The following is a 14305-nucleotide window of genomic DNA, read 5'->3' as shown; positions in this document are numbered from 1 at the left end:
GAGGGGTTGTCAAACCTTCAATGTGATGGTAACTACTTTTTTTAGACTAAAGGTATTGAATAAATACATGAAATGTTTTAAACACTACTGAAATGTAGTTAGATAGAATAGTCTTCCATATCAGACATAATAGAATTATTAATTATCTCTTACCTTCAGCTATAGTTCAGAAGACTATTCACCTGACTGAGGTTAAACTTGGCTGCAAACTGAAAATCTTACTATACCTAGCAATGGCTTCCTGCTGTGCTGTCAGTTGCTTATACATTATTGCTATCAAAATGAATCAAAATAAAAAACTAGACATCATTAACCTATGTTTAGAATTTTAAAATAGCATTTCTGTTTTAAGACGGGTACAGTACCCAAAGTTTCAAAAATATTTTTGAATTTTACAATTTATAATTTTGGATGATGTCAAGAAAGAATCTACAGTTTACTGTGTAGGAATGCTTCATTCAGCTCCAGCTCAAAAATTACAAAATCTAATGAACCATAACAAGAAAATCTGTAACAACCATATGGTTGATGCACTTTTGTCTTAAGTTACAGAAAAAAATTCTTTCCTCCTGAACAAATAAATGCTAAACATCACATTCGTGTCTTACTCCAATTAGCTTATTCTCCTCCAAAGTTTTTTAGGAGTTAAAAAGAGGGTGTACTTACCTGAAAAGTATAAAAGCGGGTCCCATTAGGAGGATGCACCTTAGGGGATCCAGAGACAGTGCTCATATCTGAGAATATCATTGCTGATCACAGACACAATACAATCCACAAGGAGCTACTGGTGCAGAGTAGAGTAGAGTGGAGTGCTAAGCTTACAGATAAATCCTTTCATGCATTTAGAGAGGCAACTGTAATGAAATCTGTCCCATCCATTCAGATGTGCAGCGACAGCGTTTTGAATTCCTCACTACTATATTTGGAAGGTAACCTGTAAGGTCATCAGTTGCTGACCTTTAGTTCAGCCCAACCTTTGTAACATGCAGAAGGATTAAAAATTAGAACTGCCGAAGAAAAGAAAGCTAGAACCAACAGTAAATGGAGCTTGTGCAGAATCTGGCAATGCTTTGGACCTGCCCATCTGTTCTCAGTGATAATCACCTCCCTCCACCACAGCCTAGCAAAGTGATTATGCTAAGTATTCCAGTTAACCAATGACATACAGTTTCATTTCAAGCGAGCAGGAACAGTGTAATACAGAGGACCTCTTCTGACTAACCTGAAGCATGTCTTCTATTCTGCTTATAGCTATGTCAGATAATGCTGACTATGTTATCATTTCAATTACTGACAGCTATATTAACTCTTACTATTGCTCAGAATTAACTGATTTCCTGCAAATGCAACATTTTCACATTGTCCTATCAGATAGAAAGAAACTGTGTTGTTTGTCACAGAAAATCAACATTTTGTTTTAATTTGAGAGCCTTTTTCAGATGTACTATAAATTGTAAACATAAAAGGAAGAAAAGGATTTGTGATATAGCCTACAGAAATACAGTCACTTTGAAAGTAGTTTGATTGTTAACACAGCACACTGAATGCAATACAATAAGCCTGTATTGTCTTATCTTCAGAAAAAAGACTTTAAAAAAGAAGTACTAATTCTAAGTGTGATATTTTACATTTGCTCTCAGTCTCTACATGTTGTATTCAAAAGCTAAACTAGAGAAACGATAAAAGCTTTTTTTATAATTGAAGCCAATAAAACAAAATCTTTGATGTAAAACTGATGTGTATGTAAACAGACACTATACATGAATGTATCTTTGATTTTTAAAAATAAGCCAGCTTTTTAGGAACACAAAATGGTATTTGCAAACATCTGCATTGAACAGACAACATGCACTCATTACTTGCTCACACACAGGTAGTCCAGACTACAGGAAGACATTAAAGATCATATGCAAATGACTTTGCACCTTTTAGTAGCAAAAATAAATGTTCCGTTTACACATAATTCAAAGGTGGGGGTTTCAGGAAAGGATGGTAAATAGGCAACAGCGAGAAAGATGACTTTATGGCTCTATCAGACAGGGTATATTTATACAAAATGTTTAAAAAGCAAACAGGGCTTAAGAGATGCAGCTTTGAAAATGAAATCTGTGAGAAGGCTCAGGGCTGATGAGCTACCAGGCGGATTCTTATCCTTTTTCTGAATGTTATTTCTGTTTTCTACAAATATTAAAATAACTAAAAAATAATATAGTCTCTCAGGTAAAATGATTTTGTAGCAATTAAGAGAACATGTTCTCAGATGCATTTACATTTAAATTTGCATACTAACTTCTACTGGTGTCATACGATCTGATATGACATATGTGTTAACCCTATTTTGTAAACCAAACGGGGAAAAAATCTCTTATTGTCTATATCTTCCTTAACAGTTCAGTTTAACTCTTTTCAAAGAATGCAAACAATTGCACTATAAAATTGCTATACTGTACTGAAGACTATCCATAAGTCTTTTCTTGTAAAATTTAGCAGTTGTATAGAATTTGTATTTTTTTCTTTTATTTCCCTTTGTCTTTTGTGGCAGAGGTTCTAGACACTGACATATGCACAGGGGTCCCTCCACTGGCCAGTGCAGAGACTGTCAATCTTCTGTAATCTGAGGTTGGAACCTTTAATTTTTGGATGCTGTTTGCTGCTTTATAATCCACCTAACAAACATGTGCTTCGATTTTCTTTCAGTTCCATGAATAAACTATTTCTTTCGTAGATTTATTTATAAGGATAGAAGAGACATCATGATAGATATCATGATCATGTAATAAGACTTCCTGTATTCTTCCAGCTCTTTTCTGCAATCCAACCCATTTTGTCAACATCCTTTGTAAAATGACGATACAACAGCTAAACTTTATATATTGCTAGAGGTCTCATATGTGTTCTCTCAGTAATGACTTTCCTATTTTTATTTGACATTCCTGCTTGTACATTATCGTATCTGCTCCCTAAGGGTATGTGCAGACATTCACTGCACCTGATCTACAACCACATGGCTTAATTTAAGCTGCATGATCATAAATTGGAAGTGGCTTCTGCACGTTTGCCAGTGCTGGGAGCTGCGCTGGGAACCCAGTGTAAGTAACTTGATTGGGTCCACAAGACTGGGGGGGGGGGGAAGATGGCAGATCTGCAGGGGTTAGGCGGCTAAAAATAGCCTGGTTAGGTTTAGGGGTAGGAGGAGCACAACCCCAGGAGTGGATCAAGCACATGGGCTTTACTAGCCCTGGGGCTGTGCTTCAAATGGGTGCAGATGTTTGGCAGATTGGGCTAACCCAGGGGTCAGCAATGTTTTTGATCAGAGTGACAAAAACCTCCATAACCTTGACCTATAAGATGCTGGAATGCTCAGGGCAAATTGCAGGGGAGCACAAATCCTTGTTGTGGCAGCACAGCCCCAGACGCTTCCCGGCTGGCCACCACGAGGCACACATACACTTGCCACCAGCAACGAGCGGGACTGAGGCTCCACAGACCCCAGGGGAGCCACTTGCAGCCTCCCTTCTGCCTGATGTGAGTAGCCCAGGCTCCATAGCCACTGTCCGAGGCCTGCCCAGAGTCAGCTGTGGTGTGCTGAGCAAAACGGCTTCACATGCCATGCGCTGGCATGCGTGCTGGGGGTTGCCAACCCCTCGGCTAACCCATTCCGGATCTTAGTTCATAGATGAACTAAGTTAGATAAGGCCCACTATTTTGTGCCCAGTTTAACTTCCCTGAACACCTGCACAGATTGGCACTTAGATTGACCACACCCTAGTTAGGTCAATCTACATGTAATGGCTGTAAAACATCTATCACATTGCACTGGAAGGTCAGTCATTAATGTTTTACATCTTAGGTCTTATGTCCATGCTTTTCAACATGTAATCACTTATCCTTTAAATGTGTGGCCTGTATTCCTTGTTCTAAAATATGTGATTTGGCATCAGTATTTTAAGATGCACTTTTTTCAACAATCCTACTTTACACTAAGTGATCCAAATTGCTCCATCTAATGGACCTGTCTTTATTATCAGAGCTATAACTGATAAAATTTGCTCCCTGTGCATATAATCCAGTAGCCTCATGGGAAATACTGCTGTAGGAAGAGGTGTTGGAACTGCTAGCAGTGAGGGAAAAGTAGAGAGGGAAAACAGGAGAGGATCAGTGCCCTCTGTTGGCACATACTTCTTCTAGTGTTGCTAAATCACAAAGCCACCAGAATTTGACAATACTGGATTTGGTGGCACTTTCTTCACATGGATCCATGTGGCTCTGTTTCCCTGGGCTCCTGGCTGAGGCTGGGAAAATGAAGCCTCTCTGGCATACAGACCACAACCATGCCCACAAGCCTGGGGTGGGGGGAGAGGAGCTTGCAGCCAGGAGCTTTGGGAAACTAACCCTCTCTGCTGTGCGGACCCAGCCCATGTGGCTGCTGGGAGAAAGTCCCTGGACTCCTTTCCCTGTAGCCCCTCCCCAAGTGGGCTGTGGCATGCCATAGGGCTGGGGTGGCTGCAGAGACAGAAACCCCCCTCTCTGCACTTCACCCTCTGACCGGCCTACACATGGAGCTGGGATCAAAGGCTGTCACTGACTCAGGGAAGCGACAGGTGAGGGGGAAGGGCCAGCCCAGTGCTCAGGCAGACCCCAGGAGCTCTGATCAAGGCTAGAGGGAAGTCCTACACAACACTGTTCGAGATGGCAGCAATCGCACTCTAAGTTAACCCTCAATGGGTTCTGGCACAGACATTTGAGAAAATGCTCTAATAGAAAGTGCTTTAAGCTAATACTTCATACATCAAGGGTTAACTCTGAGAGCATGATCTGCCATTTTTGAAGCACACTAAGTGCTGTGAATGTCTGTTCAGTTATGGCTTTACAGTGCTTTCTGCCTGCTAAGAGAGATGGGTGTAATGTCTGTATCTAGCCCTAGTTTCAGCCTAAGATAAAACCAGTAATGGCCTTTTAATTATCTAGCATTATTTTGTGCACTGACATGAATGATTATCAGCTTAGTTTAACTGTAACTTTATTTTTGGGCCAAAACCCAAAAAAACAAACAGACAAAAAAACCCACTTTGCTTCAAACACTATTATAAAAAGCACAGAACTGTATATTAGGCAAGAAAATAAAAAGTAAATTCTTTGTTTTGCACAAAAGATGGTTTCTTCAGTACTGTTTCCTATGCTAAGGCTCAAGATAAAAGATTGTGTGATATAAAAATGTGTTGTGTAATTTACAAAAACTTACTGATAAAAATCTTAACTGAACATCTGATTTTCCATTGCTTTTCTCTATATATTCTGAAGATGAAAGATTCCACACGAGCTAAGTTTAAAAAGCTACCCATATAGGACAATTTAAAACAAACAACCAAACACCAGTTTTTATATTCATACCTATAGTTTTATATAAGCACGCTTCTGAATTTTTAAGTGTGTTTTTGGACCACTCAGTAAGTTTTCAAAATAAAGGAGAACTGGTGTTATTGAGTTGGTTGGGTTAAAGCAACAGGTAACTCAGTACTTTTTAGAGAGAGGTTTCATGTTAAACCACATCAAAACCACATCAATTCTGCTTCAAGAGCAACTCACTGTATCAATTTTCCAAAACCTAGTGTTCTGTAACTGATTTATTCTGTAAGCAGACCTTCACTAAAGATATTCAAAGGCTGTTATCATGGTTAATTATGATCTAATTTTTCTATGCAGCCTTTAAAATATACCTCTACACTTCTCAAAACTCTGACAAATCTTAAAAAACATTAAAGAGTTAAATGATCTCAGTATGGCTGACTGTAGAAATAAATATCCTTAAATCACAGCTTGAAAAAAATATTTAATATAAATGTTACAGAAGGCTTCTGATGTTTTCATAAATAACTATTTCATTTACTTAAAATATAAAAACTAAGGTTCTTTCTAGCCCAACTTCATGACTACAGCTAATGATTTTTGGAATATCTATAATTAAATGCACTTTGGCAAAACAGTATTTCTCTGTGCATAGCAGCATAGAAATTTGCCCCCTATACCCAGATACGATATTTAATAATTTTCAGGTTCATGGGCAGGATGTTGGAGAGTTCTTTTCAAGGTAACCAAATACTCAATGGCCAAGGAAGGTATTTTAATGTATTGGCTTGGTCTTAAAAAGTCTTAGGTGACTATTTCAAAGAGAAGAGAGAGAGTGGGAGAGAGAGATTTCTTTTTCTCTACTAAAAAAAGCAAATGATAGCTGTGAAAGGTGTAACACTATTGAATTCTCTCAGAAGACATAGCAGAGTCTATGTCTTTGACTGAATATATATTTTTAAAAATAATGAAATGGGGGAACCTTGTTTTTTCTTCCAAAAATTATTTCAGACTTAAGATTTCAGGAACTTCTACAATTTGTACTACTGTGGCATAGTGAAAGATGAAGGAGAGAGTTAGAAAAATAAGATACAAGACAGTCATTTAGTTTCTTTTGCTAAGCAGCTCTAGAACCTGGACACACAAATCTTCTTTTTGTTTTTAACAAAGTAGCAAGGCCCAGGCAGCCCTGGGTATGTTGCATTAAACAGAGCTCTTTAATGTAATACAGCAATTTAAAATCTTTTTATACTGTATTACAGGGCTGTCCAACTTCTAAGTGGCCCTGTGAGGCTGTACATCATAAGAGCTGCACCAGTGGCAGTTTACAAGCCTCCAGGCCATAAACTGCCCCCTTACTACATGGCATATTTGCATTCTTCTCCCACTGAAGTGCACACCCACGTGGGCAACCTGCCCCTGACTGCTACAATATATGGTACAGCCCTGTTCTCACCCTGAGCTCCACATGCCATGCCACCCTATCTTCTAGGATGGGCACAGATTATAAAAGCCAGAGGAGGGCAGGGGAGCCGGAATACTGCACCTGTTGTTGCAGCTAGAGTGTTTGGGAGAGCGGTAGCCAGCCAGGAGCCCAGAAATCATAACTTGCCCCTTATGGGCTGAGCTGCCATTTGGACAGCCCCACTGTATTAAATCATGAATACTCTAACATTTATGTCTTAACACTACACAGAAAAGCTGATATAAAGTTGCATTCTCATATATCCCCCCCAATGTGCCCACCTCCTACATAACTGAAACTGGAATTTGCACAACTTTTAAAGATAATTACATGGTGCAATGAAATGCAGTCTCAAAATGAATAAACTATATACATTAGCAAGAATACCTTATAAAAATGTAGTTATAGCAGATGATTGCATACCATACATATGCCATGTCTTTCTCCCTTCAACCACTGATAAATAAGAACTTTTATTCCATTTTTCTGAATAATTATTTTTGCAAAATCTTTTTTGCAGAATTTAACTAACTTTACAACGATCCAGAAAGGATATGTTATTAGAACTGTCATCAGATGGTAAAATTCAAACTTTAGAATAGAATGAGAGTTAGAAGTGGACCTCAGGAGGTCATCTAGTCCAACCCTCTGCTCAAAACAAGAATATTCCCAGCCAAGACTTTGTCTAGCTGGGTCTTAAAAACCTCCAGGAATGGAGAGTCCACAAGCTTTCTGGGGAGCCTATTCCAGTGTGTTACTACTCGCCCAGTGAGAAAGGTCTTCCTAATATCTAAACTAAAGTATCTTTGCTGCTACTTGAGACCATTGCTCCTTGTTCTGTTATCTGCCACCACTGAGAACAGTCTACCTCATCCTCTTTCTAAGCCCCCTTCAGGTAGTTGAAGGCTGCTATTAAATCCCCCCTCAGTTTTCACTTTTTGGAACTAAATAATCTCAGGTCTCTCAGCCTTTCCTAAATTACGTGCCCAAACCCCCCACCCTTTGCCCTCTGGCGGATTCATTCCAATTTGTCCCCCGACATGAAAAAGGCATCAAGTATTCTAGCTTTTTCTGAATCCTGTCACTAGGCTGCCTCCCCCATTCAGTAAGGGGCCCACACTTTCCCCGATGTTCCTCTTGTTACTGATATATTTGTAGATACCCTACTTGAAACCCTTCACATCTCATCCTAGCTCCAACTCCAATTGCACTTTGACTTTCCTAATTTCAGCCCTGCATGCCTGAGCAATACTCTTATACACTCCCTAGTTGTTTGTCCAAGTTTCCACTTCTTATAAGCCTCCATTTTGTGATTTAGTTTGCTGAAGAGTTCCCTGCTAAGCTAAGCTGGTCTTCTGCCATAGTTGCTAGTCATCCTGCACATTGGAATGGTTTGTTCCTGCACTCTCAATAAGACTTCTTTAAAGTATAGCTAGTTATCCTGGACTCCCCTTACCCTCAGACTGGCTTCCCAGGGGATCCTGTCCATGAGATCCCTGAGTGACTTGAAGTTTGATTTTCTGAGGTCCAGGGTCCTTACTCTGCTGCTCTCCTCCCTTCCTTTCTTCTGGATCCTGAACTCAATCATCTTGTGGTCACTGCCGCCCAACTTACAATCTACTACTACATTCCTCACCAATTCTTCCCTGTTTGTGAGCAGCAAGTCAAGAAGAGCACAGTCCCTAGTTGGCTGCTCCAGCACTCGCACCAAAAACTTCCTGAATTGTCCGCTCATTGCTGTATTGCCCTCCCAGCAGATGTCAGGGTAACTGAAATCCCCCAGGAGAACCAGGGCCTGGGATCAGGGAACTTCCCATTGCTGTTTGAACAAAGCCTCATCTACCCCTTCCCTCCTGGTCTGGTGGTCTATAGCAGACCCCCACCACAACATCATCCTTGCTGCTCTCTCCTCTGATTCTAACCCAGTGACTTTCAACAGGCCTATCTCCAGTTTCATACTGGAGCTCTGAGCAATCACATGGCTGTTTTACATGAAGTGTAACTCCTCCCCCTCTTCTCCCCTGCCTGTCTTTCCTGAACAGTTTATACCCATCCATGACAGTGCTCCAGTCATGTGAGCTATCCCACCCAGTCTGTGTTACTCCAATCACATCAGTTCTGTGATTGTGCAAGGACTTCCAATTCTTCCTGCTAGCAGGTTTAATACATCTGATCTACACCAGAATACACCTAAAAAATTGCATTTTTGTCTTATGCTAAATAGAAATCCCTGCCATCAGATGTCAACTAACTCAGAATTATTTATTTAAATACCTGAATAATTTTGTGAATGAACAAAGGAAGTGACCTACAAAATCAACACCTTTTCTGCAGCCTCAGGAACATACAATCCAGAGTTGACAAGAATGAAATAAACCCAGCATATAGCACACTTGATCTCAAAAACACATACGTACGATGTTCTAGTAAGAAACTTAAAAGGCAGACAAGGTTACCACCTTTCAGATCCTTAAACCTCATCTTTGGACAGGTGTTCAGCCTTCTCTCCTTTTCCACTCTGTGCACCTGACACCTGACTCAAATAGGAACTGCTGTAGACTAATACCCCTGAAGGTGCTAACCATTTCAAAGGTAAAAACAATGATCAGAGAAAAAGATGCAACTTTGTTTTTTTCCCTTCACACTGCACAGCTAAACTGGCTGGAGAAGCACAGGAGGTATCCCAACCAGGTGTTCCCCATTTTGACAAAGGAGTTCCTTACTACTCCCCAACTGAACCTCTACCTCCTAGGCTGACTACAGACAGTCAAAAAGCCCAATGCTGAATTGATTCAGTCTTTGTAGATTAGTCTAAGCCGCAAAGATTGAACCAATAAGCAAATGAACAGACACTCAATCAATGAGCTAGATGAGGGAGCAAGAAGCACAATGATTAAGTTTGTAGATGACACCAAGCTATGGGGAAATATGAGCACATCTAAGGGCAGAGCAATTACTGAGAATGATCTTGACAGGCTGATCCTATGGGTCAAGTGGAATCAGCTGAAGTTCAACGAAGACAAGTGTCCTTCATCTGGGTAGGAAGAACCTTCACCATAACTATACAATGGATAGTGGCCCACTGGCTGGCACTGTATCTCAAAGGGACCTGGGGCTGACAATCAACCAAAGGATGAATTTAAGTCATTAGTGCGATGAAATCGCCAGCAGAGCAAATAGAACCCTGGTGTGCATCAGCTGATGTGTTGCAAATAGATCTAGAGAGATGCTCCTCCCACTCTATTTAGCTTTCGTGATGCCATAGCTGGAGTACTGTGTCCAGTTCTGGAGACCGCACTTAAAGAAGGATGTGGATGTGCTCGAAACAGTACAGAGAAGGGTCACCTGCATGATCAGGGTGGTGGCAGATAGGTCCAATGAAGAGAGACTCCAGGGATTGGGCCTATTCCCAGAGTAAGAGAAGACTGAGAGGTGACTTGATAGCTGCCTACAAGTATGTCGGGGTGAACACCAAGATCTAGGGGAGCAGCTTTTTAGAGAGGCACCCCTTGAGAGGATGAGGTCCAATGGGCACAAGCTAGTTGAGGAAAAATTCAGGCTAGACTTAAGGAAAAACTTCTTTTTCATAAGGGTAACTAGAATCTGGAACACACTTTCAACAGAGGTGGTGCAGTCGCCATCCCTGCAGGTGTCCAAGAGGAGGCTGGACAAGCACCTTGTGGAGCTGGTTTGAACCAAATTACCTCTGCCCATGTCAGGGGACAGACCTGATGTTCTTACAGGTCCCTTCCAGTCCTTCTAATCTGTGATTCTATGTTTCATTTTTGATTTGGGAAATGAAGCCACATGCCTGCAGAGGCTCAAGCCAGAAGCCAGGGGGTGCTAGAGCATGTCTCTCTGGCCCATAGTCAGCATGGGCTGTGTTCAATTCCTCTTCCTTCTGCCCCCAAAGGTCTCTGGGATTTCCAGTCCACAATCACGACAACAGGACTCTGCAGGGTTGTTTATCACTCCTGATTCCAGGTGCCTTTGGGATTTGTAGTCCATAGTCACAGCCAGCACTAAGTAAGCATGATGGAGAACCTCTGTATTCAGGAGAAAGGAAGTTTATCCCTCCTTCCTGACCCCATACCCCAGCCAGGGTTTGCCTGGGGGAGGGGAGGTATCCCTTCTGTAGACTGAGCTGCATCCCCAGTCAGGCTTGTGCCTCCCACCCCCTTGTTAGCCAGGCCTTACTGCTCCAGTTAGGGAACAGAGGGGCAGTACCAGTCTTGTTCTCTGGAGCAGACAGCACAGCTTAGCCCAAGGCTGCAAAATGCTGGGTGACTTTTATTTAACTTGAGCCAGGAAGGGATCTGGGACAGAACTTTCATAAATTAGTTTGACCAGTTAAGTCTGATACACCCAGGTTTATATTAAACCAGTTTCAGCCATTTTGAAACTTGTTTATGCACACTGAACTTCTATTCCATTACAGAATGGTTTAAACCAGTTTCTGGTCACTTAAGCCAGTTTATGTGTAACTTCTGTCCCTTGCCCTGGGTACTATTTGGCCCTCAACATCCAGACATAGATCATACAAACAAACGTAGAAGGAGGATGGTAGTAAAATAACCACCACTTTTTTGAGATATAGAAAACTAAAATTAAGTCATTAAGTTGCTTTCAACAGTATAAATGCATATGCAAACTGGAAGAAAGAAAGAGAGGAATTGGTAAGAAGGATGTGACAAGAAACCAACTGGCGAAGATCTCTCTCTTCTAGTGTAAAGTGTAGTCTAATATTGACCCTAATTGTTTTCCAGCAGCCTTACTGTTGGGCTTTAACCACCCAGAACAAAAGATACTAAGCTGATGAGTATTACACAAAAGAGAAAATTAGACAGCACACAATTTGTGCCTTTTGGCTGTCAGTTTTTATAATGGAGATTGCTGCCTTTCTGTGTTGTATTTTGTGTATATAACACCTGAAAACCTCTAAATCCTTCAGGATGGAAAGCATAGAACAAATATAAAACCTTTGTATTAATAACTAATGAAGTTTAAATTAGCTTTTAATGGATTCATGGCCAACAGAAAAAATAAAGTAAATATTGTTATCTAAAATGGTAGCAAAGTAGTAACAGTACTCAGTTTCCTGCATCATATCAGACTGAAGTAACTTTTGAAATGTTTCCAAGAGAAACTTACTTGGAAACAGTTAAAAAAGGAAATGCTGCAGCTATGGGACATACATACAACCCCTGTGTCCCCCAGTTGAAACATTTTCAGGTGCAGTTTTCTAGCGAAAGGGCACTGAATAGGGCAGAGGAATTCTAGTGGGTCAGGATGAGAATGAGGAAAGACCCTGCTTCTCCACCACTGGGATTCAAACTCTCTAACCCCAGTCCCCTCTATCTTTCCTCTCTTCCTCTCACAAAAGCAGGGTGATAGAGTGGACTGGGGCTGAAGAGCCCAGCACTAGCAATGGGTCCCCACTAGCCATGTTGTCTTCAGCCCCAATTTTTCTTTTTCTCAATTTCTCGTTTCACTGGAGGGGAGAGGTAGGGGCAACTGGGGCTGAAGAGTCACTTCCTGAAAAATTTATTATTTCATTAAGCAGGAAAACTTTCCACACAGTCCTTTAAAAGGACTTTGTTCTATAGGCTTAACTCAAGCCAAGTAGTATGTCATTCTACAGTATTTCTTCTGATTTCTACAGAATTGTTCACAGAGAAATCACTATTCAACATGAGTAAGGATAGCAGAACTAGGCCTAGAAGGTATACTATTAGGAAAGTTTGTGCAAGAGTAATTGTCTTTGTTGGGTTTTTTGTTCTCTGCTCCATCTGGAAGATAGCTGTTAAACTACATGGTTGGCACAGGTTCCTATACTTTGATTCATTTTTATTTTGGATTCAGTCTTGCAAATCCTACTCATGTAAGTAATTTCATTGAGGTGATTGAGTAGTCACCTGACTATGGATTATGGATGAGTCACCATTCACATAAGAACTGTTTGTTTTCTTAATTAATAATTCATAAAATGTTTTAATAATGACAGGTACTCTGGGTAATCATATTTACATAGAAGTGAACATAATTTGGAGAAACATACATTTCCAGGATAACAATTGTGAAAGTGGATAATTATGTCTTGCTGCACATTGCTCAGGAAGTGGAATATCACTAATGGTCTAATAAAAAACTGAAAAGTAGATTTATTTAACCAGTTTTTAAGGCACAGAACCAGCTGAGCAGATAATTAGAACAACAATTCTGAAATGGTTACATCCACTGCAATTTTCACTACATTTTAATATTTAGGGCTGAATTATGAAATCAGTTTTACATACATATTAAGAATATATAAAAAGGACAAAATATTTATCTTAAGAATGCTTCATTTTGGCAGAGTTCATGTAACTTTATTACCACAACGCTTTAACAAAAAAAATCATAGAAGCGGTGATACAGTGTTTTTTCTAAAAATATCCTATTTACTCTTTGGCTGTCCCTAACTTTTCAGTATCTCTTTCCTTTTCAAAATTTCAGTGAAAGTGCTTGACTACTAGTATTCTCCAAAATCATTTTTCTTCCAGCACAGAAAAAGATATGGGCTATATGGCAAGTATAGCCAATACTGCTCCCATAGCAAATGGCTGTTCTGGCTCTTGACTCAGCAAACTTTCATTTCCCCTTACAAGTTGCTATAAAAATATAGAATAGCCTAGAAACTATAAAACTATTGAAGCAGAAGGCCCAACGAACAATATATTTTACTGGGGAGGAAATTATGACACATAAATAATAGAAATGTATTTTTTCCTGATGTGGAAGGTGAGATTTCAAATGGAAAACAGCATTCCTCATCACCTTCTTTGTAATTTGGGCACACTTGCACTGAATATATTGTGCTGCTTGTTTCAAGGTTAATTTCTACTTATTCCCTTCGTTTTGGTTTTAAGGGAATTATGACAGAGGATCTGAAAGCCCGGAACAAACTCCTAACTTTTGGACCATAACGCTACAAAACATGATGTTGAGGGGTAACCAACATGGGTTTGTGCCATGCCAATCCTGCCTGACTAACCTGGTCTCTTTCTATGACCGGGTAACAAAAAGCTTAGATGTGAAGGAGGAAGTCGATGTCATCTTCTTGGACTTCCAGAAGGCCTTCAACACAGTGTCCCACCCAGTTCTGGTGGGCAAGCTGAGGGACTGCGGCATTGATGAATGCACAGTCACGTGGGTGGCAAACTGGTTACAGGGGCACACCCAGAGGGTGGTGGTGGACAGGTCGATGTTGACTTGGAAGGCTGTGGGCAGCAGAATCCCCCAGGGCTCGGTCCTTGGGCCGGTGCTGTTCAACATCTTCATTAGCGACCTGGACGAGGGTGTGGAGAGCACCCTGTTCAAGTTCGCTGATGCCACCAAGCTGTGGGGTAAAGTGAATACACCGGCAGGCAGGGACCGCATCCAGGCAGACCTGGATAGGTTGGAGAAGTGAGTGGATCTGAACAGGATGCGGTTCAAGAAGGACAAGTGCAGAGT

General features: G+C 40.8%; 1 protein-coding gene across 8 annotated transcripts in view; it reads right to left on the bottom strand.

Moving 5' to 3' along the window:
- Positions 1–14305, bottom strand: part of PPFIA2 (PTPRF interacting protein alpha 2) — a 581389-nt gene that overhangs the window by 426722 nt on the left and 140362 nt on the right. For 2 of the 8 annotated variants that reach the window (XM_019543145.1, XM_019543146.1), the window contains exon 1: positions 667–747. The exons of 5 other annotated variants lie outside the window; for them this stretch is intronic. In XM_019543145.1, the coding sequence (XP_019398690.1) occupies positions 667–747 (81 nt within the window). Of the gene's footprint in view, positions 1–666; positions 1064–14305 lie in introns of those variants that run through there. One more of the 8 variants, XM_019543144.1, reaches the window with a different exon arrangement.

Source organism: Crocodylus porosus, unplaced genomic scaffold (assembly GCF_001723895.1).
Source record: "Crocodylus porosus isolate Cpor-Errol unplaced genomic scaffold, CroPor_comp1, whole genome shotgun sequence".
Lineage (NCBI taxonomy): Eukaryota > Metazoa > Chordata > Crocodylia > Crocodylidae > Crocodylus > Crocodylus porosus.
The sequence above is the reverse complement of the archived record's forward strand: the minus strand, read 5'-3'. Positions and strand labels throughout refer to the sequence as shown.